Source organism: Corythoichthys intestinalis, chromosome 15, assembly GCF_030265065.1.
Source record: "Corythoichthys intestinalis isolate RoL2023-P3 chromosome 15, ASM3026506v1, whole genome shotgun sequence".
Lineage (NCBI taxonomy): Eukaryota > Metazoa > Chordata > Actinopteri > Syngnathiformes > Syngnathidae > Corythoichthys > Corythoichthys intestinalis.
In genome coordinates, this window is record NC_080409.1 from 20,949,687 (window position 1) to 20,974,136 (window position 24,450).

General features: G+C 41.1%; 2 protein-coding genes across 2 annotated transcripts in view; both read left to right on the forward strand.

Annotated features, from left to right (window-relative positions):
- The first annotated feature begins 3,335 nt into the window (after nucleotides 1-3,335).
- Nucleotides 3,336-5,894, forward strand: marcksl1a (MARCKS-like 1a). The gene is made up of 2 exons (XM_057859610.1): nucleotides 3,336-3,648; nucleotides 4,544-5,894. The coding sequence occupies exons 1-2, from the start codon at nucleotides 3,565-3,567 to the stop codon at nucleotides 5,072-5,074; spliced, it is 615 nt and encodes a 204-aa protein (XP_057715593.1). The 5' UTR covers nucleotides 3,336-3,564; the 3' UTR covers nucleotides 5,075-5,894.
- A 1,369-nt stretch (nucleotides 5,895-7,263) lies between these two features.
- Nucleotides 7,264-24,450, forward strand: part of LOC130931029 (uncharacterized) — a 42,820-nt gene continuing 25,633 nt past the window's right edge. The window contains exons 1-2 of the mRNA XM_057859480.1: nucleotides 7,264-7,364; nucleotides 7,888-8,015. The gene's annotated coding sequence lies outside the window, so the exon portion shown is untranslated. The remainder of the gene's footprint in view (nucleotides 7,365-7,887; nucleotides 8,016-24,450) is intronic.

Consider the following 24,450-nt stretch of genomic DNA (forward strand, 5'->3'; position numbering starts at 1 on the left):
TCTAGTGACATTTAAATATGTCTGAGCTGGTCAAGTGCGTTAATTGCTTCAAATATTTTAACGTGATTAATTAAAAAAATTAATTAACGCCAGTTAACGCGATAATTTTGACAGCCCTAATTATAATACAATAGCACATTTATTATACATAAAATAAGGTATATTTTTGTGTAGTTTTAAGGCTTATTTAGTAGAAAATTATGTTTTATGGGGACCTGGGAATGGATTATTCAAATTTTAATGGTTTCTTATGGGAAATAAATGTTCGGAAGACGAACTTTTCGCCTTACACACACTTTCTGGGAACCAATTATGTTCGTGAGCTGAGGTATCACTGTATATATATATATATATATATATATATATATATATATATATATATATATATATATATATATATATATATATATGATTGTAAAATTGTAAAATTTAGGATATAAAAAGTGGACAGAGGCCGTTTGGTCACCCTACTGGTCTGTCATTGCAAGTAGGACATGCTGTCAGGCCCCGAGCTGGGCAAGTATGTGGGTGTGTCTGTCATCTCATTACAGGGCCAGCACCTGACGGGTGGAGCAGCGGCCAGAGCAGCCAGAGCTCCACCACGGATTGTCTCTTCAAGTCCACTGTTAGTGATTTCTCGCGTTGCAAATATTTCTGAGTACACTCATCTTACATCAACCTTTTTGCTTTGTCCTTGGATCTCGCTTATGCCTCTTGTACCGATTGCTAACTTCGCCCGGGCTTTCAACCCATTATTAAATAAATTGTTTGACTTCCTGTCATCTCCTGTGCCGGTTTTGGGGCTCTCTGTCCACGAACATAACACATGCGTAGTTAAGAAAATGTTTGGGGTTTTGCTCAAGTAATTTGCCATGCCACAAATGTGTAAACAAGTTAGCATTTTTGTAAGTTTTAAGTGGTACCTTGCGTTGTGTTCTTGTTGACCAATGAGGGCTATTGTATACAGTAATGTGAAAAAAATTAGGACACCCTATGGAAGCCTGTGTGTTTTCTAACATATTTAGTCATATGGATATTTAGTATCAATTTTAACAATCTTGAGGAATTCAATAGAACTAAATAATTGAATTTTTTTTTTTTTTTTTTTTTTTAATAACTTTCTGTAAAATGTAATTTTAAATAAATGCAAATTGGACAAAAAATTAGGACACCCCCACATTCAATCCCACTTAAATTGGCTAAAATCACACACAGGTATATCACATCAAGTGCACATGATTAGAACATTATTACCCAGTGTTTTGAAGAAGACTTGCCTTATTTAAAACTCACATTTAGTTTGGTGTGCCCTTGACTGTTGAAGTAAGAGAAAACACCATGGTGAGATCAAGGGAGCTGTCTGAGACCTTCCAAAAGAAGATTGTAGACAATTATGAGTCTGGTAAGGGATCTCAAAAGAATATAAAATCAGCCATTCCACTGTCCGGAATAATAGTCTACAAGTGGAGGACATTCAAAACGACCGCCAACATGCTCAGATCTGGCCGTCCAAGCAAGTTCATCCCGAGAGCAGACCGCAACATGCTAAAAGAAGTCTCCAAAAACCCTAAAATGTCATCACGGGACCTACTTTTGCTACTGTTGATGTGAAAGCGCATGCCTCTAAAATCAGAAAGAGACTTTACAAGTTTAATCTTCATGGGAGGTTAACAAGGAGGAAACATTTACTCTCCAAGAAGAACATGAAGGCCAGACTGAAGTTTGAAGGACTTCAGGAATAATGTTCTTTGGACAGATGAACCTAAAATTTAATTATTTGGACACCAGAACAGAGTACATGTTTGGTGTAAACCAGCGGTCTCAAACCGACTCCACAAAGGGCCGCAGTGGGTCCTGGTTTTTGTTCCAACAGATCCAGCACAAACAGTTCAACCAATGAGGTTTCTACTAACATAAGCAGCACCTGATTGCAATCAACTGATTACACTTGTAAGAAACCAGATTGGTGAAAAGGTATTTGTCTCGTTTGGTTGGAATGAAATCCAGTACCCCCTGCGGCCCTTTGAGGACCGGTTTGAGACCTGTGGTGTAAACCCAATACAGCATTACAGGTAAAGAACCTCATACCAACTGTGAAACATGGAGGTGGAAGTGGTTTGGGGATGCTTTGCTTCAGCAGGACCTGGCCAGCTCACCATCATAGAATCCAACATGGATTCTGTTGTGTATCAGAGGGTGCTTGAAGAACATGTGAGATCATCTGTGAATAAATCAAAGCTGAAGCGAAACTGGACCCTGCAACATGACAGTGACCCAAAACATACCAGTAAATTCAACAAGGACTGGCTGAAAAGGAAGAAATGGAGAGTTCTGGAATGGCCGGGTAAAAGCCCAGATCTTAATCCAACTGAGCTGCTGTGGGGTGACTTGAAACGGGCTGGACATGCTAGAAACCCCTCAAACATCTCACAGCTGAAAGTATTCTGCGTTGAGGAGTTGGGCAAACTTTCTTCAAACCGATGTCAAAGACTGCTAGATGACTAGATGAAGTGTCTCACTGAATTTATTTCAGCTAAAGGGGGTAACACTAGCTACTAGGTGGTAAGGTGTCCTAACTTTTTCCTCAGTTAGAATATGCATTTTTGTTGATATATTTGGTTTAATGAGTAAAACACTGTTAATTTTAGTTGTTTACCTGCAATTAAATATTTCTTTTCCTGAGATAAAGAAAAACAAGATCAGACATTGATATGTGTACATTTCTTAATAAAGAACTGAATATTTAATGGACTGTCCTAATTTTTTTCACATGACTGTATGTCCATTGGCAGATGGTCCACTTAACATGTGTCAAGTGAAGCTTTCATTTTTTTTGACAATTTTGTTACATAACAATACTTAAAATTCATTAAAATTCAAAATTCAATGAGTATCACTAGTAGACGTCAAATCCATTAGAACTGTGAGGGTGGCAGCGTTTATTCACTTTCAGCCCTCCCACTTCAAATGAATTTGGACGTCTATCGCAGTCAATGGAGGCCAATGAGTCGAATTGATTAATTAGCGTTATTTGGGTTCATTGTCCCAAGAGCAAAATAGAATTTTCAAATTATCGATTTGGTTGAGACACATGATTAATGTACTATTAGAATTTATCACTGGGATACAACCTTTAATTTAAGAACAAATATCAACAAGTGAGCCTTTCAAAATCATCTAAAATTCAGTCAGTTTGAAGTAGTACTGCAGAATGACATGCTGTTGTAGCGACAGGGGTGGATGAAGGACATCCCCCGGAAACACATTGGATGCGCCCCTGTTGACACGCCCATGGGAGGAGTCTCCAATAGATTTTGAGGCGAGGTTGAAATACTCACAGTCGTGTCTCATACATCCTTTAATTTGAGCTCAGCCGCCGTGGGTTCTACATTCACCGTGGGAGGACGTTCTCGGTGTCTCTGTAGTCAGGGCTAAGGAAGGATTCTTCACTCTTTGGCGAGATCTAATTCATTCCAAAACTGGACTTTTCGATTTAAAAGCAAAGCCACTTTGTAGTTTTTCTTTTCCATTTAATTTTTTGGGTTTAGAACTTCCGGTGATAAAATGGGAGCCCACATGTCCAAGGGAGATGTAGCTGTTGAGGGGAATGTAGCCGCCGACCCTGCTGCCGCCAAAGCCAACGGCCAGGTGAGTCAATTGGATCAAACTGAGAGTTGAGTACCGGCGGGGAGTCACATGGCACCCAACGCCCACTACTAGCGTGCTTGGAGCGGCGGTACCAAGCTGTTGCTCGGTTACGCTTCAAATTGATTTAGAAATCTCAGAATATTCCCTCTTTGGTATGAATGGACGAAAACGTGAGCTTTTGTATGGTAAATCGAGCATCGAGCGTGCCTTTGTTCGTTACGACAGCTGGTCCCACGATGAGACAAAAAGCATGATCACCGAAACGTTTGTTTGTAGGCTATTTGAAGTACATTTCATCCCACGATTTGGCTTTAGTCGTGTGAAATATTGGTTCACTCGTCAAACAAAGGACGCACAGTGGAAAAGGATGCAAATGTACTCTGCTGGTGCCACATTTTGCGGAGCTGCAAACAAAAGCGCGGATATGCGCCTGCTCGCTAAACCACGAGAGATTTGGCTTGATTAAAACGCAGTGAATTATCTTTGGGGCGTGGAATGTTGAATGTAAAAACGCGAAACCACTAAATGTAATAATTTCGAATTGTGATGATTTATTAAATTAAAAAAAAAAAAAAAAACGTAGTTTTTAAGTGATATCTAATGCAATATAAATGAGCATGAGAGCAAAGCATGATTATGCCCACACTCACACTGATGGAGAGAACAGTTGTGACCAGGGAATTCCTTTGTTCTCTGACGTTGAACTGCAGACGCAACACTACTGCCTCCGTGCGGCCGATTAAAATGGTGCAAACAGCTGTAAAGCGCCCCTCCCCTTTTGAAAATGTCAATTAAGATCTACAGCTTTCCTCAAGTTTTGCTTGGAATCTGAGCATTACAGCGTATGCCATTTTTGAAAAATGCCTGCTTTACTAATAAGTCGTGTGTTGTGCAGGAAAACGGCCACGTCAAGACCAACGGTGATGTCTCTGCTAAGCCAGAAGGGGATGCGGCTGCCGCAGATGGCAACGGCACAGCCGAGCCAGCTAAGGAGGGAGAGGCCGGTGCCGGGGATGCCATTGAACCCGCTCCCGCGGGAGAGGGCGAGGCCAAGACAGAGGGTGAGGCGCCCAAGGATGGAAAGAAGAAAAAGAAGTTCTCTCTGAAGAACTCCTTCAAGTTCAAGGGCATCTCACTAAAGAAAAACAAGAAGGGCAGCGAAGAGGCCAAGGAGGAGGCCGCCTCCCCCGCGGGCGAGGAGAAGCCTGAGGAGAATGGCCACACGGCTAAGGAAGTCAAAGAAGAGACGCCAGCCGCCGAGTCTAAGGAGGGCGAGGCCGCCCCTCCAGAGGGAGAGACCAAGGACACCGAGGAGGCCGCTCCGGCCACGGAGGCTACTCCGGCCGAGGAAGCCGCCGCACCTGCCGCCGCCTCTGCTGAGGAAACGACACCTGCGGCCCCTGAGGGCGACGCCAGTGCGGAGTGATTGCACCCCACCAACTGAACTAATTTTCCAAGATTAAAGTATATAAATATATATGAGAGACTCATGCCACGTTCTTAAAAGTTATACAACAAAACTACAACGAAGACAAAGGATATATCACATTTGCTGATTCAACCACCAGATCACTTGCCTTTTTTTTTTTTTTTTTTTTTTTTTTTAAAGTTTATCAGTACTTTGACAGACGGAATCTCACCGAGCCCTCAAATTGATGAAAGTGTCGTCCCCTTATGGTACATACAGGGACTGGCATTTGGAGAAGGTAATGAACTGGACGTGGAGGAATCAGGAATGTAGTACAAGACTTTCCCCCCCACCCCAATTCTCTGAGAAGCATCCTTCAGCGTGGCAGCCCTCTAGCATATTTTTGGGATCTAACGATTGCCGTCGCTGCGTAGCGGGGCATAGCATCTCCTTCACTCCAAATGACTGTTAAATGGATGCGTACAACCATTCAAATCAACTTAATTTTTTGAATTCTACATTTCTATGTTTTAACTACATTTCGGTTTTTCATGTATAAAAGAAAAACATGGGGAGAGGTGGGTGAAGATAGTCTTATGCGTTTGTTTTCAGGCTAAAATTCCCATTCAAGCTTCTTGAGTATTGCAGTGTTCACATTTCAGAGTTTATGATGCAGGGGTTGGGATCGTGTACAAAATGTGAGCTTTTTATCTGCAAACTTTCTCTGTAAATATATTTTGGCCAATGTTTTTGGTTCTCTTTATTTTGCTATCTTTTGAAGATGTTAATGGTTTTATTGTAACTTTTAATAAGGGTAAAATAAATGTTTGATCCCCTCTTGGCTGTGTTTTGCCTTATTTGCACTGCTACCGATTTGTTTGCTACATGGATAGTTTGCGTTGTTACACATTTTCAGCAATTAATCCAAAGGAAAACTTGGATTGGGCTGACTAATCACATTGAAATACTGTTGTAAATAATTTATAATTTCGTAGCAAAAAGTTGCAATAATTTCATTGGAATAAATACATTGATTTTTGTGCAAAACAAATCACTTCCAAATCTATTCATGAATAAACAAGATATGGAAGAAAAGGGCAAAGACTGGCATCACAAAGGCTACATTTTGGATCCTGTTTACCTTTACTGAAATCCCTCTGGAGTCAAACTTTCCCAGGCTTCTCATGAAGTTAACGTAAGTAATCTTCCTGTATCTTACGTGGCTCTTGTCATGGTCCTCTTGATGTCAATCGCATCTTCAAAATGTCCTCTTGATGACTGCTATGGCTCAGGGAAATGGGGAAAATTCTGACGGGGCCAAGTCATATGAGTCCGGGCTTGGGGGTTGGTTCTTGAGGAGGAACTAAGAGATCTGATCATCAGGTAAAGGCAAAAACCTACGAGTTTGAATTACAGTATATTTTTGTTACTCCAGTCCTGTAACTTTGTATATAACTGTGTTGCAGTGTAATTTTTCCCACATTAACCCCATCCACCCCCGAAACACATTCAACTGATTCACCATTTCTTGCAGTTAATTTGTTACATTTGAGAACATTTCTCCAGGTAAAACAGAACCTGAATGGAAAAAACAATGCCTTTTAACCCTTTGGTGCATAGGGTTCACTACAGTGGACAGCTACTGAAACTTTTCTCTTTAATGCAAATGTCTATGGTTTATGGCATAGCAACCTCACGAGTATTCTCTGCTGCCATACTCTATTGAGGTCAATTCAGTGGTCAGTTGGTGTAACCGCAAGTAAATATCCTCTGAATTCAAGATAACCGCCGTGTCTACTACAACTGGCATATCCTGTTAATACTTATATGCCCGAAGAGCTACAGTGGTTGAAAAAAAAAAAAGGATATACAGTAACATCTATGATAAGATATCTGTTTGAAATATGAAATATTTGTGTATTATATAGAGAAATATATGGTTAACCATGTGTCCAATGAAGTGGACACATGGTTAATTCCAGTATATTTTTGAACACCTTTGCCATGTCTTTGTATTAAAATGGCATAAAGAATTCATAAGTTAATAAGTTAGTTAAACAATGTATAAATTAGTTAAAATGAAAACATTGGTGTCCAAAAGTTTCCATCTACAAACATTGAGAGTAAGACCTTTCCTTTTCCAGCGAACGTGCATTTATGCTGAGGGCAAGAGCATCTGTTGCAATAAGCGATCTTTAACGCTATCATTTTTTTTTTCCTGTTTACAAGCACGTTTCTCAGCGCCTTTGAGGCTTAAAACCTCGACGAACTTTCTCTGACAGCTAAGCCTCGGCTAACCTTCGTCTTTGTAAGTTTTTAGTTAGTTTGTATATTGAGTTTGAAAGAAAAATGTATATTTTGTTTTTGGCGAACTTTTTCATTATCAATTGATATGACCTAGGCATTCTGTTGTGTTTGTACTGAGCTACTCACGCGTTGAAGATATTATTTTATAACATTTTGAATGTATTAATTTCTATTTGTATTGTATTTTAGTTACCAACAAACAATTTGAGACCTCCATAAACCCAAGAAAAGTACGCCTTGTCTCTCGAGAGTTTATAGCTGTATAAAATGGCTGTATAGCAGCACATGTCACGTGTTGAGAGTACAGCACAACGTTACATAATTGTGTCGCTGTTTTAAGACTGTTATGGTTATAAGTTGCTATGTAATTGTTATATTTATAAGCGGTTAACTTAAAATAATAAATATCAATTAATAATTAAATATTTTTGGCGCAGATTAGCTGAAGTTTGCATTACTACATCATGTGCATTTTATCTTAGTTGTAGTTTGCATTACTTTATGCATATTATCTCATTTTGTAGACTTGAAAAGAAGCAAAGAATAAGGCTGTTTACAAAATAGCCAAGGAAATTCCATACAGCTTCAATAATGATGACTGTAATGACAACAGTGATGATGAGTGGCTGCCAGACAGCAATAGAGACATTGGGTAAGAGTCACAACTGGAAGTTTAATAGGTTTTCTTATTCAGGCCTATACATTGTGCCTATAGTGTTGAAATTTCTCAAAAATTCTTGAAATGGTTACCAAAGCATAAAGGGGATGAAGGAATTCGATATTCATAATAGAACACAATTCATTTAAAGCATAAAGGGGATTAAGGAATTTCATATTCATAATAGAACACAATTCATTTTTGATAGTAAATTTACATTGTTTTATGTTGAGTGTGCAGGTGCATGGAGTCCAATTTATTGGACAAGTCTGTAACGTCATTAAAAAAAATCATAATTAAAAAAAACAAATAAGATATTGAACACTATTTTCATGTCCTAAGAAGAATAAAAACATCAGAAAAAAATCTTGACAAAGGATTTTATCATTCATGCATCTGAGGGTTAATTAAATCGTCAACCTAAATCATTATTAATGTACAGTACGTAAACATCGGAATGCTCTAGCTAAATGAAAGTGCAACAGCTTACCTGGCTGATTAGGGCTGTAACGATATAAAAACTCACGATACAATTCTTGACCCATGGTTCGAAACAAAAAAAAAGTGAAACATATTTTATTGAAATTACATTAAGACTAACATTTTATGGAACAAATCACCTGAAATTTTAACACTAATACGTAAAATAAATGAATGAATGAATATAAATATAACAATTGTCTCTTTGAGGTTTCTTCAGTAGAGGAAGTGAAGATCCATCTGGGAGAAGATTACCTCTTCGGGACAGATTTAGAAAATAGTAATGGAAATGTCAATTTTGTTTAACATATCATGAAAACATTTTCATTCATTTTGCATGTACAGTAAAGACTTACACAATGAATCAACGACCAGCGGGTGGTACTAACGCGTTACATGTACTCCGTTACATTTACTTGAGTAACCTTTTGAGAAAAAATTACTCCTAACAGTAGTTTTACTAAGCCATACTTTTTACTTTTACTTGAGTATACTTGTGAAGAAAAAACGCTACTCTTACTCCGGTACTTTGGGCGACACAAAATTCGTTTCATTTTCTCTCTTCATTCCACATATTAGATTTTTTTTGCCAGCGATACCAAGAGTAGCTCTACCAATTTCACCAATGAGACATCGCAGCAATAATCACATGACTCCATTATACCAATCAGACGCAAGCTTGCCGTTCTATGAGCATGCCAGCCTGTTTAATCACATGGTGTTTTTAAAACACCGTAAAAAATGAAGTATTTGACATAGAGCTCTGCCCTCAATGTGATTTGAAAGCGCTGATTTTAACCTCTCTCTCAGTTTATAATTGGCACCGATTGACCTTGGAAAACCGGAGATATGATTCTTTTAATTTTGTAATAGTAACTATGAAGGAAGTAATCACTATTCAAACTAGGAACTATTTTCTCCACTTGAGAGCACTCATGCTTTTTGGACGAATAATGCTTCATTTCTGTCATTTTTTCATTTTTTTCCTTAGCCGGAATTCAATGCTTTGTTTTTGTATTTCTTTGGCGTAATGTGGTTATTGGTTATTGGTAATGGGTTATTGTACAGTACTATACAGATAAATTTGTGCTCAGAAAAAAAATACCATTGTTTAAAAAAAAAAAAAATCTAACAAAAATGGAAGCAGTTTCTCACAACTCATTACTTGAGTATTCTTTTCACCAAATACTTTACTTCTACTTGAGTACATTTTTTCAGTAATATTATTTTGAAGTATTTGAGTAAAGCTTTTGGCTACTCTACCCACCTCTGCTAACGACTAAATATTGTGTGGGGTGATAGTGACCTGTAAGAATACATTTTTAGCAATGCGACCTAAGCAAGTTGGAAAAATCTGAATTGAATATACTCATTTCCATGCATTTTCAATTTGTTCTATGAAACACGGGACTGCTTTTTTGATGTGCACAAGTGACACAATGTTATGAAGATTGACGAGTAGTTTTGAGAATTCCAATTATGATCAGAGAAATGTACCAACCCGACTGAGAAAAAAAAACTATAAATGTGCACAGAAGGTTTTCAATTTCAGGCTCACCTGTATCAGTGTTTCTCATATGTAATGTCGTATGTAATGATCGCATGTGTATTTGGCTGAATTTAACCAGTTGTGACTAGGTTGTGGGAATACTGTGGCATAAGTAACACAAGCGGATGTGGGAGAAAAGTGTTGAGCTTCCCGGAAAAAACAGGCAAGTGGTAACTTGCATTTGTTGTTGAAAATAAGTTACTGTAGATGCCAAACAAATCCATCACTTTTTAGTGAAACCATGTGCTGTCCTTACGCTTACTGCCGAGCATAACCCCTACAAAACAAAATTGAGAGTATTACTATTTTAGGGCTGCAGCTATCGATTATTTTAGTAGTCGATTAATCGATGAACTAGTTATTTCGAATAATCGGGTAATCGGATAAGGAACATGAAAAATTAAAATACCTGAACTGAGCCTCAAACAGTATAAAGAATAAATGATGATCTATGTAGAACAAAAGAACAACTGCCTAACTTACATTGCAAAAGTCCGCTAGCTTAAATGCTATAAAATGCTAAGGTTTTTTTTTTTTTTTTTTACAATGCTCTTAACAAATGGTTCAGACATTCCCACAAAAAACGGCTAAATATACCTATAAACTAATTTACGAATGCATTAAGCAGCTCAAACAAAAACTTAGCTTACGTTGGTCTTAACAGGGAGCAGTTGGATTCAGCTATATGAAATGAGGCAGACCAGTGAGGGCAGTGTATTCACCCTAATCAATAAAATGAAATGCAAACTTTCGAAAATAAACCATTAATTAAACGAATATTCGAAGCAACAAAATTTAATTTGAATATTTTTTTCTAATCGAATACTCGAGTTAATCGATTAATCGTTGCAGCACTATACTATTTACTACCCGAACGACTGTGACTCTCTGCCTTTGTGAGAGAACTGTTGTTATATGCCTGTACGCAAGGGCGTAGGTTTGCAAAGGGATGGAAGGGACATAACACTACCCACTTTTCAGGATGCTATAACACTACCCACTTTTCAGGATGCTCAAATTGTCCCCACCAACTTTTAAGCAACCTTGTTTGCATTAAATAGTGAATTCAATTATATACTGTAGCATAGACTACAAGATACTCGACGAGTCAGAAGAGGTATTGTCCGCGCAAGGCCGGGCCCGTATGGGGCTGAGTGAGTCAACTTCATTTACAGTATTAGAAGTCAATGGGAATGACTCTCACACATACTTTTGAACTGAACTGTGAAATTACCTTCAAAATGTACGAAATCTGGACCGCATACTAACAACAAGGATTGTCTCGAGGATTCAAGGTAATTATTTTATTTTTTGTACAATGCATGCATTTTGAAACATCGTGAAAAAAATCAATGGGAGCCACCACGGCATTGGCGTCATTCTTCGACAAATTTATGTAAAATAACTGCCAACTGCCCGGTTTTTGCTTTTAACCAAGAATCGAGACTGTTTTACATCCATATCGATAAAGAATACAGTGATTGAAGCATTTATTCGCAAGAAATTTCTTCTTTGTTTACACATCAAGGCGGCTCAAAGATGAGCCGCACATTCGCCATATTTACGCGAAATAAATGCTACCTGCACGTTTTTTTTAGCTTTTAACCAAGAATCGAGACTGTTTTACGTCCATATCTATAAAGAATTCAGTGATTGAAGCATTTATTCGCAATATTTTCTTCTTTGTTTACACATGGAGGCAACTTAAAGACCGAGCCGCACTTTCACCATATTTGCGTAAATGAATAGCCTCATTGTTCGCAATATTTACGCGAAATAAATGCGACCTGCACGGTTTCTTTTGCTTTTAACCAAGAATCGAGAGTGGTGTACGTCCATATCTATAAAGAATTCAGTGATTGAAGCATTTATTCGCAATCATTTTCTTTGTTTACAGATGGGGTCGGCTTTAACCCTTTAATGCCTGCAATATGAAGCAGTTGTCAGAGAATCACAACATTAGAAAAATAAGGTCTTAATAAAACCTTTTTTTTTCAAACTTGTAAAAAAGAAAAGATTAATGTGTGTAATAAGCGCTCTAATATCTATAGACAAGTTTCCGAGGTACTTCCGGTTTACTTCCTTATGCCTGCCTACACTTCCGTTTCTGATTTTTTTTTTTTTTTTACCATTGAAGTCAGTGGCATTAGAGTCGCGCCACTCACTAAAACCCCTTAAAAACCACGATTTGGAAATACCGCATCCTTCTGCCATCTCGACATGGGAAGACAACATCGAGAAGTGGCCGAGGGTGACCACAAGTAAAATATTATCGTATTTTATTGACTCTACGGCAGTCGATGGAAACGCAATCAGGAAGCTCCGAGGCATTCCAGTACTAGTTGCACACTCAAAAGTTGGATGTCCTCATTCACGAACACGGGATTTTTTTCTTCATGAAGGCGGGTGTAGAACCAAGGCGGTGCCTTGGTACCACAAACCATGGGTGCTCGTAATAGACCGGAGGGAATGAGACGTCCAAACTGCAACTGCAGGCTGTCCTGCGGGTGACGGCCGTTGTTCTGTCAAAATTTCAACACTGTTCGTGTCTGATGCTGTCAAATGAAAGGTATGTGCTCCAAAAATACGAAACTTAAAATCTAGCGCATGGAACGACTTGTTTCCTTTGCTATTGATAATTACGATGATGATTGTTTATTATGAAGTTTAATAATTTTTACTACAACTACTGCTGCTAGCCTGTTGCTAATCAGTACGTTTTGGATGGCACCGCATAAATCCAAGTGTTACAAGTTTTTGTTTGTTTGTTTACAGCTGGAAAATGCTGTTAGGCAAGGGAAGACGACTTGCACGTTGATGGACAAATATCGAGAATACGTGCGTTCTACTTTGATGATCGACGGCTTGACTCCCGGGGGCAGCCGAGAGACAGGCTGGGACAGACGGTGGGTCGCCGAGCTCGCCTAGATCCAACTACGAACTTTTTAACTGCAGGATCTTTAAGAAATGCTATTGGAGGTGGAATTATCGAGGACAGAGAGAGAAAGCCCGATTGAATGCCGCCGAGTGTCTCTTAATGTCGGGTGAGTTTGGCTCCCTTAATTAAGCTCTGCTGTCTGCTAACACATTCCTCGTATGCTTAACCTTCGTTAATATTTTTCTAATCATTTTATCAATTGTGATTTGTTGACCTGTTTTGCACATGCATCAATCGTTTTGAATAAAACATGAAATGGAATCATGTTGTCCAAATGTTTTTTATTGCGATCATTATCTGCAATAAAAGAGAATGACATACTATTTTTTTTAGCTTGTAGTATTTCCTTGTAACAACAAAATGTGTCAGCCCTTCTGCATTCGGCAAATTTAATATAATGTGAAAATTAATCTCATATTGGTCACTCAAGTGGCCGGTGTATCAATCTATACCTCACGTCAACACAGGCTGACAGGTTGTTATAGTTTTGTCCACGAATGATCAACGAAGTGATCAGAACAATCATGCGATCTCATCTTCGTCTCATCAACGTCATGCTGAATCCATTAATGGAGATTCTGTGAGTTCCTCTGCTTTAATTTTACAGTTTTAACTTTGATAAAACACTGCTTACTTCAACCGTAATTCCTGTCGTTTTTTTCTGAACCGGAAGTTCGAGACAGACATTGTCCAAGATGGCGCTGCCCATATTTCGCTCAGGAAACTCGTCTATAACCCATGCTAAATCCTGTTTTTTTCCTTCTCATGGAGCCTGCAGATGCATGAGTTGACTTGCATCCTTTACTTTTTTTTTTTAGGAAAGATATTTCAAAATTCTGAATTAGTCTCAAAATCATGAAATTCTAAGTGTATCAAATGTGATATATTTGGCAAGAAGGGGTTAAGACGAGCCGCACATTTGCCATATTTGCGTAAATGAATAACCTCATCATTCGCAATATTTATGCGAAATGCGTATGCTACCTGCACGGTTTCTTTTGCTTTTAACCAAGAATCGAGACTGTTTTACGTCCATATCTATAAAGAATTCAGTGATTGAAGCATTTATTCGCAATAATTTTCTTTGTTTACACATGGAGGCGGCTTTTAGACGAGCCGCACATTCGCCATATTTACGTAAAATACATGCTACCTGCACGGTTTCTTTTGCTTTTAACCAAGAATCGAGACTGTTTTGTGTCCATATCTATAAGGAATTCAGGGATTTAAGCATTTATTGACAAGAATTTCAACATAAAAACCTCTTTGTTTTGCGCTGAAGGCGCTCTTTGCTCTTTTTTTGTGCTCTTTGAAGGCGCTGGCCAGCTGGGAGAACATGTCTGTCAAGACAGGCTACAAGTTGACCCAGAAGGTGCTGGCGTCCTTTTCGATCAAGAAGCAGAGCGTTGGGCTCATCATGGCTGTGGTCAACCCCCTACATGGTCGCCGGGCTAAGGCTCCTCGCCATGACCACGGGTAAGGAGGAACACAGGAACACAGCTGACGTTCTGGAGATGTTCCAGAGGATGATCTCTGTGATAAACGTGCGCGGGCCGGCGCAGGACGTGCGCTGCAATGATAACTACCGATGTGTGCTGCGGCCAAGAGCAGGAGGTGATAGGGGCGGCCTCTTAGGAGTACAGGTGCCAGGAGGGGCACAGGCTGGTCAACACCATTTCGCCACACATCAGCAGGTCCCTCTTTTCGTGCGAACTTCTCCAAGGATGTGATTTCCGAAGCAAGGACGTACAAGGCCTTAGAGTGGCAAACTGGCAGAAAGGAGATGGCGAGGAACAGACTTGTACAAGTCGAGGAAGCTGACCGGAAAACGCAGCAATAGTCCAATATTCATTTGCATGCATATTCTATGTTCAATACTTTCTCACCAACAATATTCAAAGCTTGGGTTGTTCCGATCATGTTTTTTTGCTCCCGATCCGATCCGGATCGTTTTAGTTTGAGTATCTGCCGATCCCAATATTTCCCAATCCGTTTGCTTTTTTTTTTTTGCTCCCGATTCAATTCCAATCATTCCTGATAATTTTTCCCGATCATATACATTTTGGCAATGCATTAAGAAAAAAAAAAAGAAAAAAAAAATCGGACAGATATAGACATTCAACATACAGTACATAAGTACTGTATTTGTTTATTATGACAATAAATCCTCGGGATGGCATTTACATTATTAACATTCTTTCTGTGAGAGGGATCAACGGATAGAAAGACTTGTGACTTTGTATATTGTGACTAAATATTGCCATCTAGTGTATTTTTTGAGCTTTCAGTAAATGATACTGTAGCCATGCCCAAATGCATGATGGGAAGTGGAACCATGAGTGTGCGTATTGCTACCAATTGATATATCTTCTCTGCGTTGGGAAATAACATAAGGTGTTAAGAAAAAGATCAATTGCTACCTTGCTTCCCCACATTGCTTCCCATGATATTTCTAATTGTAGGGAGAGGGATTGTAAGGCTTTAGCCAATAAAAAAAAAGGCTCCAAAATTCACTCTACTCATTTTACGCTGCCTTTTATCTCTCTATATAGGTAAACGGCGCCATTACAGATTGAGCGCGACAATGCGTGAGTGGGTCATGCAGTGCATGCATTAATTGCGTTAAATATTTTAACGTGATACATTTTTAAAAAAATTAATTACCGCCGTTATCGGGATAAATTTGATAACCCTACCGTAAGCCCAAACTAAAGACTCTGGATGAGTGTAACATATTATGTCTGTAACGTTAAATATAATTAGAAAATGATTTAATTAAAAAAAATATATATATTAAAAAAGGCATGGCCGATATTTTTTTGCCGATTCCGATACTTTGAAATTTACATGATCGGGATGCCGCATCTCATACGCATTTTATATTTGTTTATTTAGATTTTATACTTGCAAGTCACTTTTGAGATTTTCATTTATAATGCACAGTAAAGGGAAATGCTTTTTCTATTCTATTCTATTGTATAAGAAATTGTGATTGTATATACAATGTATTAATAATCTATTTATATATTATTTATAGTTGATTCTATATGTTTTCCTCAAGTATTAAGTTTCTGATGTGAATATTGAGTGATTTATCATCTGTTGAAAACTTGCTGGAAATAAAAAAATAAGTTGCTATTTTGTGCAAAAACTTATGATATGTTTAATATTGCTATTGCTCCTGAAAATATAGGTGATTATCTCGGCATTTGATTTTTGTGCATCTAGTGTAAAATCTAAGAATATTATAGCCATTTTAAGTTTTGTTATACTTATATAAAAAAATAATTAATCGAGATTTTATAAGGGAACGACTTTGAATTTTTTGATGCCACTGCTCATGGAGACTCCTATATGGCTAAGGTAGGTGCCTGTTTAGGTTTTAGGTCGGTAGCAGCTTTGGTTTTGAAAATGTTTGAATTTGAAGTTTTTGAAAATAGGCCCCCTACAGATCGGCTCCGTTTCCCGTGTCCTGTCAAGTATTATGAAGTCTATGAATGTAGGTAATTTAAATTGCCTTCCCATCTTGTAAGGATGGAATTAACCCTACCATAATTGCGTGAATTATAGTACTTTCAATATGTTCAGACTTAAATTGACCCCCTTTCACTTGCTGAATGTGCTAGTTCATTTTTCCCTCTCAAATGCAAGTTTGATTGACTGATGACTTGACCCCACACCCACACACGTGTTCACAGCCGGTGTTCTGCCAAATTTTTCACCCTGATACTATTTTGCTCCCGAAGCTTTTGTGGTGGTGAATAAGCTGTTAAGGCAAGGTAGGCAAAGTTGATTTGGACCAAAATGCGAACCGGAAACAGATGAAGTGTGAAGTGGTATTTATTGTACAAGGACAAAGTGCTGAGCGGCTGGTGGGTTGAATGATCAATGGCTGTGGCTGTGGCTGCGGCTGCGAGGGCTTTGATGGGTGGGTGTCCTGATGGCAAAAAACAGAATAAGTAAAAGTTCAAAGACAAGAGTCACAAACTACTAGCTTAGTTGGCCGATGTACCAATGGTGACTGGCAGAGTCATCTGGCACCTGCTTGCTGTCCAGGCCGATCCTTATGAGCAGTGTTGATTGATGATGAGCTTCAGGTGCGCTCCCAGGTTAGCCAAGATTGGAGTGATTCCAGACATAAAAAACAGGAAGTGTTATACCAATAAAAGCCAGCAGAGGGGAGTGTGGGCAAGGACCACCACAGTACCCCCCACTCAACGGACGCCACCGGGCGGCCTGCCCGGCTTCCCGGGGTTGGCAGCATAGAAATCCCGCAAGAGAGACGGGTCCAGAATCAGACTACGGGAGATCCATGATCTCTCCTCGGGGCCATAGCCCACCCAATCCACCAGAAACTGAAAACCACGGCCGCGAGGTCGGACATCCAGAATTTTGGAGACAGCAAATGCCGGGTGACCATCAATGAGAAGGGGTGGAGGAGGTGTAACAGCCGGAGGGCAGAGGTCACTGGAGGAAACAGGCTTGAGCAGGGAAACATGAAAGGTGGGGTGCACGTTCATGGATGCCGGGAGGTCCAACCGAACAGCGGAAGGGTTGATGATTTTCGTGATCTTGTAAGGTCCAACAAACCGGGGGGCTAATTTGCGCGACTCCACCTGCAGGGGAAGGTCCCGGGCAGACAACCAGACCTCTTGTCCCACCTTGTATTCCGGGGCTGGTGAACGGTGGAGGTCGGCCAGCTTCTTGTTTTTTTCGGCTGTGCGAGTGAGGGAAGCCCTCACAGTCCGCCAGATCTCCTTAATCCTGCTAATGTGGTCCTTCACGGAAGGGACAGCTACTTCCCTTTCCTGCTCGGGGAACAAAGGAGGCTGGAAACCGTTACAGGCCATGAAAGGGGACATACCGGTGGCTGAGCAGATGAGCGAGTTATGGGCGTACTCCACCCAGGGTAGGAAAGTGCTCCAGGAAACTGGATGATGGGCGGTGACACAACGCAGGGCGGCCTCTAGATCCTGGTTGGCTCTTTCGGTCTGGCCATTGGTCTGGGGATGGTATCCTGAGGAAAGACTGGGTGCTGCGCCAACCACCTTGCAGAACTCTTTCCACACCACCGAGGAGAACTGGGGACCACGGTCTGAAACGATATCTAGAGGGAGGCCGTGAAGCCTGAACACATGCTTAACTAACAGGTTGGCGGTTTCCAGAGCAGATGGTAATTTGGGAAGGGGAACATAGTGAACAGACTTGGAGAAACGATCAATAACGGTAAGAATAACAGTGTTACCTTCAGAAGGAGGCAGACCGGTTATGAAATCAACTGCAATGTGGGACCAAGGTCGACTGGGAACAGGGAGGGGGCATAGCAGACCAGAGGGTGGCTGATGGGAGGCCTTCCCTCGAGCGCAGACCGTGCAGGCATTGACAAATTCGCGGGTATCTTTGGCCATACCAGGCCACCAGAACGACTGTCGGAGGAAAGAGAGGGTCCTATGGATACCAGGGTGACAGGTTAATTTGGTAGAATGGCTCCATTCCAGGACTTGAGAGCGTACAACAGATGGGACAAATAGGCGATTTGAGGGACCGTTTCCTGGATCTGGATCGGCTTTCTGAGCTTCCCTGACCAGAGATGTAATCTCCCATCTGGCAGCGCCGACCACGCAGGACGAGGGAAGAATGGTTCCAGGATCTACAGAGCTAGGACATGGTGAATGTAGCCGTGATAGTGCATCAGCCTTGCCATTGCGTGAACCTGGGCGATATGACAATGAAAAATTGAACCGGGTAAGGAACAGTGACCAGCGGGCTTGTCGGGGGTTGAGGCGCTGTGCGGATTGTATGTAGGAGAGGTTTTTGTGATCTGTCCAGATGATGAATGGGATTTTGGTGCCTTCCAGCCAGTGACGCCATTCCTGCAGGGCCAAAACCACCGCCAGCAATTCCCGGTTTCCAACATCATAGTTCCTTTCAGCAGGGCTGAGCCGTCGGGAGAAAAAGGCACATGGGTGCAGCTTGTGGGTAGTGGGGTCTCGCTGGGACAAGATGGCCCCAACTCCGGTGTCCGACGCATCCACCTCCACAACAAATTGTTGCGATGTGTCGGGGTGTTTGAGAATGGGGGCAGAGGTGAAGAGTGACTTTAAGTGTGAAAACGCCTTACCAGCAGCTTCAGACCAGGCAAAAGGGTGCTTGGTGGAGGTAGTTGAGTCAAGGGGAGGGCCACCTTGCTGTAGTCCCGGATAAAGCGACGGTAGAAATTGGCGAAGCCCAGAAATCTCTGAAGCTCCTTCCGGGTACTGGGAGTTGGCCAATCAACAACTGCTTGGATCTTTACAGGGTCTGGTTTGAGGTGCCCCTGGGCGATTATGTAACCCAAAAAGCTCACTGAGGACACATGGAACTCACACTTCTCTGGTTTAACAAAAAGCCTGTTCTCCAGAAGCCGCTGCAAGACCATCCTGACGTGACGGCGGTGCTCCTCTAGGGAACGGGAAAACACAAGTATATCGTCAAGGAAGATAAACACAAAACGATTCAGAACGTCTCGGAACAGATCATTCATGAGTCTGAAAGACAGCGGGGGCATTTGTTAGACCAAAGGGCATTACTAGGTATTCAAAATGACCAAGGGGAGTGTTGAACGCCGTCTTCCACTCATCTCCCTCACGGATTCGGACAAGATGGTATGCAGTTCGGAGATCCAGCTTGGTGAATAACCTGGCATGACTGAAGGGCTCAAAAGAAGGGTCAATTAGAGGCAACGGGTACTTATCCTTTATTGTTATCTGGTTTAGACTGTGGTAATCGATGCACGGCCGCAGGCCACCATCCTTCTTGCCCACGAAGAAGAAGCCTGCGCCGACAGGAGATGAGGAGGGACGGATGATACCAGATGCCAAGGAATCTCTGATGTAGTCTTCCATAGCTGCTCTTTCAGGACCGGATATGTTGTAGAGTCTGCTTGTTGGAAGGGGTGCACCTGGCAAGAGATTAATGGCACAATCATAGGGGCGATGGGGAGGCAGAGTGTGGGCGAGGTCCTTGCTGAACACTGTCGCCAGGTCATGGTATTCGGGGGGTACGTTGGAGAGGTCAGGTGGCTCTGGAGGATGGACTGGCTCTTTGACCGGTCTCCCGATTGCGTGTGCTGCGCCAAGACACTCTAGGTGGCAGCGATTGCTCCACCCCACAATCTTCCCCACCGTCCAGTTAATGTTTGGGTTGTGAAGCTTGAGCCAGGGGAGACCAAGGATGACATGTGCCATGGGAGAGGGGATAATAAATAATTGTATTGATTCATGATGATTTCCTGAGACCTTAAGCATGAGGGGAACGGTGCGATGAGTTACTGAAAACAGTTTTCTGCCATCCACTGCTTCCACCACCTTGGGGGCCTTGAGGGGTTCGAGAGGGATTTTCGCTTGATCCGCAAAGCCTTCGTCCATGAAACTGTCGTCAGCGCCCGAATCAATGAATACCTGCAGTGGCATAGCGTCTAAACCATGGGAGATGCTAGCAGGGAGAATGAGTCGTGACATAGAGCCGGAATCCGAGAAGGCTTGGCTCACCATGGTGCTCCCACTTATCGGTTGAGCCCGGTCTTTTGGCCATGCATGGCAGGTGATCGGACAGTGTTCGGTTGGCCCAGGTTGTATGGGTTCTTCCAACAGAAGGGGGGGTGTTGGTTGCTTAGTGTCACTGGGGGATGGTTTGACTGAATCGGCGGAAGGAGACATGAGTGGCCGGAACAGACTTGACCTGATGGCTTTCTCCCTGTTTCGTTCTCTGATGCGGTTATCGATCTTTATTGAAAGGGAAATCATTTCCTCGAGGGTGGAAGGTTCATCTCGTGTTGCTAGTATGTCTTTTATTTCTTCCGACAAATTACGTGAAAAGACCGATATTAGAGCCAGCTCACCCCAGCCACTCTCTGCGGCCAAAATACGGAAAGCGATCGAAAAGTCTGCCACTGATTGAGAACCCTGATGAAGTGAAAAAAGGCGATTTCTGGCCTCTCTCCCACGAACGGGGTGATCAAACACTCTGCGGAGTTCCCCAGAAAATGTCTCAAAAGAATTTAGCACTGGTGATTTTTTCTCCCAAAGTGCTGTTGCCCACAGCCCAGCCTTCCCCCTCAACAAGTTAATACAAAAAGCAACTTTAGCAGCATCAGAGGCATAACTACATGGCTGTGAATTAAAAACGAGATTGCAATTGAGTAAAAAACGTCTGCAAGAGCCCAACGCCCCAGAGTAACATTCGGGAGTTGGAATAAAAACGTCCGGCCGAAGGGGGGACAGTAGGCCACCAGTAGGACTACTTACAGATACAGTAGGACCGGCCCTGGAAGAGGAAGGATCGGCCCTGGAAGGGGGAGATAGTGAGAGCTGCATCTTGACCTGCTGTAAGTCCATGGAAATCCTCTGGAGAGTCTCTCCAAGGCCACATAGCGTCAGCTCATGCTTGTCCAGCATGACTCCCTGGTGTCAGAGGGCCTCTTGGAGGGTGTCAGCGGTCGCTTGGTCCATTTTTGATGGCCAGATGATTATGTTAAGGCAAGGTAGGCAAAGTTGATTTGGACCAAAATGCGAACCGGAAACAGATGAAGTGTGAAGTGGTATTTATTGTACAAGGACAAAGTGCTGAGCGGCTGGTGGGTTGAATGATCAATGGCTGTGGCTGTGGCTGCGGCTGCGAGGGCTTTGATGGGTGGGTGTCCTGATGGCAAAAAACAGAATAAGTAAAAGTTCAAAGACAAGAGTCACAAACTACTAGCTTAGTTGGCCGATGTACCAATGGTGACTGGCAGAGTCATCTGGCACCTGCTTGCTGTCCAGGCCGATCCTTATGAGCAGTGTTGATTGATGATGAGCTTCAGGTGCGCTCCCAGGTTAGCCAAGATTGGAGTGATTCCAGACATAAAAAACAGGAAGTGTTATACCAATAAAAGCCAGCAGAGGGGAGTGTGGGCAAGGACCACCATATAAGCCCTCTTTTACATTCAGTTGAACTCTCAATGTTATCCAAAGGTGCTAAATAACAAGTTGCATCATAAACATACACGTGCAACATGAATATGGCATAAAGAAATGCTTAAAGACACGGTGAAGACATTAACCCTTTAAGGTCTGGGCCTATTTTGTCTGATTTTGCATGCCTTTGAAGTTGCCTTTATATTTCAAAGACAGAATTGTTTACGATGGCCTGGTTTGGTCCCTTTTTTTGTGACACCTTGAACTTCATGTCCAAACTGTTGTTTCCTTCACTGACCAATTATAAATCATAATTTTGGGCCCAAAAAGACCAAAAATTCCAAAATCGTTTTGTCAAAATTTTTAATATTGATGTCCAATTGACAACCAAACATGCGTAACGAACCGTTTTGAAACTTTGTAATATTTATTCAACATGTTAGGATGAACATTCAACCAAAAAAATTTAAATAGTCTTTTATTTGACAATTCAACATAAACAACAGGTATAGCCATAGGCGTTTTTTGCATTTATACATGCTCTAGTCAAAACAGGTTATATACAGCAGACCAAACAGTGAAGAACAGTGAAAAAATATACCATCTAACACAAAAAGTGTTTAGAGGCCATCTCTTTATGAGTTTAGGTATTGCGGCCCATCACCTGATGAAAACTATGTACACACAATCAAGCTTCTTGAACACACATTTATATACACAAATTGAGAAGACTGATTGTAGGAAAAAAATATATATATATAACATTGGGAGAAAAAGTATTTTCAAAAATATTTACAATAAACAAGTTAAATTTTTTTCAGGCATGCCACTCCGAAAAGCAGTTTCGTCCTGGAATTAGACACAGGGCTACATCACAGCCCACACTTCCATGGGGTGTCGGTCCTCTTTCCACCCTTCCATTTTCATTTCACTTTACTTTCATTGTCACTATAAATGTACATGAAACAAAAGTCAGTATTTATGAAAATAATAAAGTATAAAATAAAAATATATACAGCAATAAATAATAATGGAAATCTATATGTATGACAATAGAAAGAATACCGTAGCTGAATATGTGCTACATCCCTAATCTTCATATAGAAAGAAGACCACAAATAGGAGGGTTTCACGTGACGTCACAGCGCTGCCTTGTGAGAGCGCCAAAATCAGATGGAGGGCAGGAAGTGAAGTACCGCTATTTAGAAACAGGATTTGTCGTCTGGAAAAATGCCAATGTTCTGTGTTGTTTACGGTTGCTCCAATCGTTCTAACCGAGAAAAAGAAAAGAAGTTTTTTAGAGTGACAAAGATTGTCGTCCACAAAGGTGAGAAATGTAAAAAAACTCACAAAACAACGCCGTAAAAAGTGGATTTCAAACTTACGTCTACTCTCGGGGGGAGCTGAGTCTGCTAATGCCCGAGTCTGCTCCGACCACTTCGTCAGAGGTATGTTAGCCAGCAGACTTATTTTTTGTGGTTGTGCTTATAAGACATTAGGTTGTTGTTAGAAGTTATCTGTTAATTACCGGTGGTGTAATATAGACTTATTTGGGACTTTTTAGGCTGCCGCAGCGCTTTGGGTGAGGTTGACTCGCTAGACTGGGCTCCGGCGGTCAACCTCGGTTACCAAAAAACTAAGTCCAAATCAGAGGCATCCCTGAAACAAGAACATAGGATGAAACTCAAGGAAGACCAACAGTGACGGTGGGAATGTGCAGAGGCTATGTTGGATCTACAACAGACAGCTGAGAGCCGGAGTATGAGCCCGGACCTGAGGCAGACAGCTGCGAACTCAAAACCGATGCAGCTAGCTGACAACTCACTATCAGAGGACATCAGTGGGAATGGGACATTAAATAATCTAGGTAAATTATTGCAGTCCTACTAAGGTGTGTAAACAGCATTAAAAGCAAATATTACAAATGTGATTGACAGCAGATTAAGACTGTCAAAGTTGCATACTCATGAATTAACTAATATGGTCCCCACTGCTGTGTGTGTGTGTGTGTGTGGGGGGGGGGGCTGTTAATCTTTCCCGCACCTGAGCTCTCACTCATGGTCCAACTGTATTAATATGTTATTTGTAGTTAAATGGATTCCAATTTATTATTGCACACTATGTTATTGTATAACAATTGTTGAAAAATCCTCTTGTAAATAAACCACCATGTATTACTGTCTCAATGGCATTTAATCTTTTCAATAAACATCTTCAGTGCTATTCAATATACAACCCAATTACAGTGCTCTCACAAAATGTGAACCAATTCTGACAAGTAATGTGAATTTAATTGTCAAGGAACATTATACAACAGCCAGAACTATATTCAAAACGTCATCTTGTCTCATAAAACAGTATTGATTGAATAATATATTGCCCACTTTCAAGAGTGTGTGGATGTACATATTTACAATTGAATTACACATCTAAGTTTGTAACTTGCTGTCCCAGTATTTCTGGAAGTAAACTTTTTCTAAAAAAACAAAAACAAACAAAAACTCAGCTTTGGGAATCACATTATCCCAA

What these genes read in the sequence shown, in the direction of transcription:
- marcksl1a (XM_057859610.1), top strand. Translation starts at nt 3,565, where the DNA reads ATGGGAGCCCACATGTCCAAGGGAGATGTAGCTGTTGAGGGGAATGTA. An exon ending in CCGCCAAAGCCAACGGCCAG is followed by an intron (nt 3,649 to 4,543) that starts GTGAGTCAATTG and finishes TGTGTTGTGCAG; the next exon opens with GAAAACGGCCACGTCAAGAC.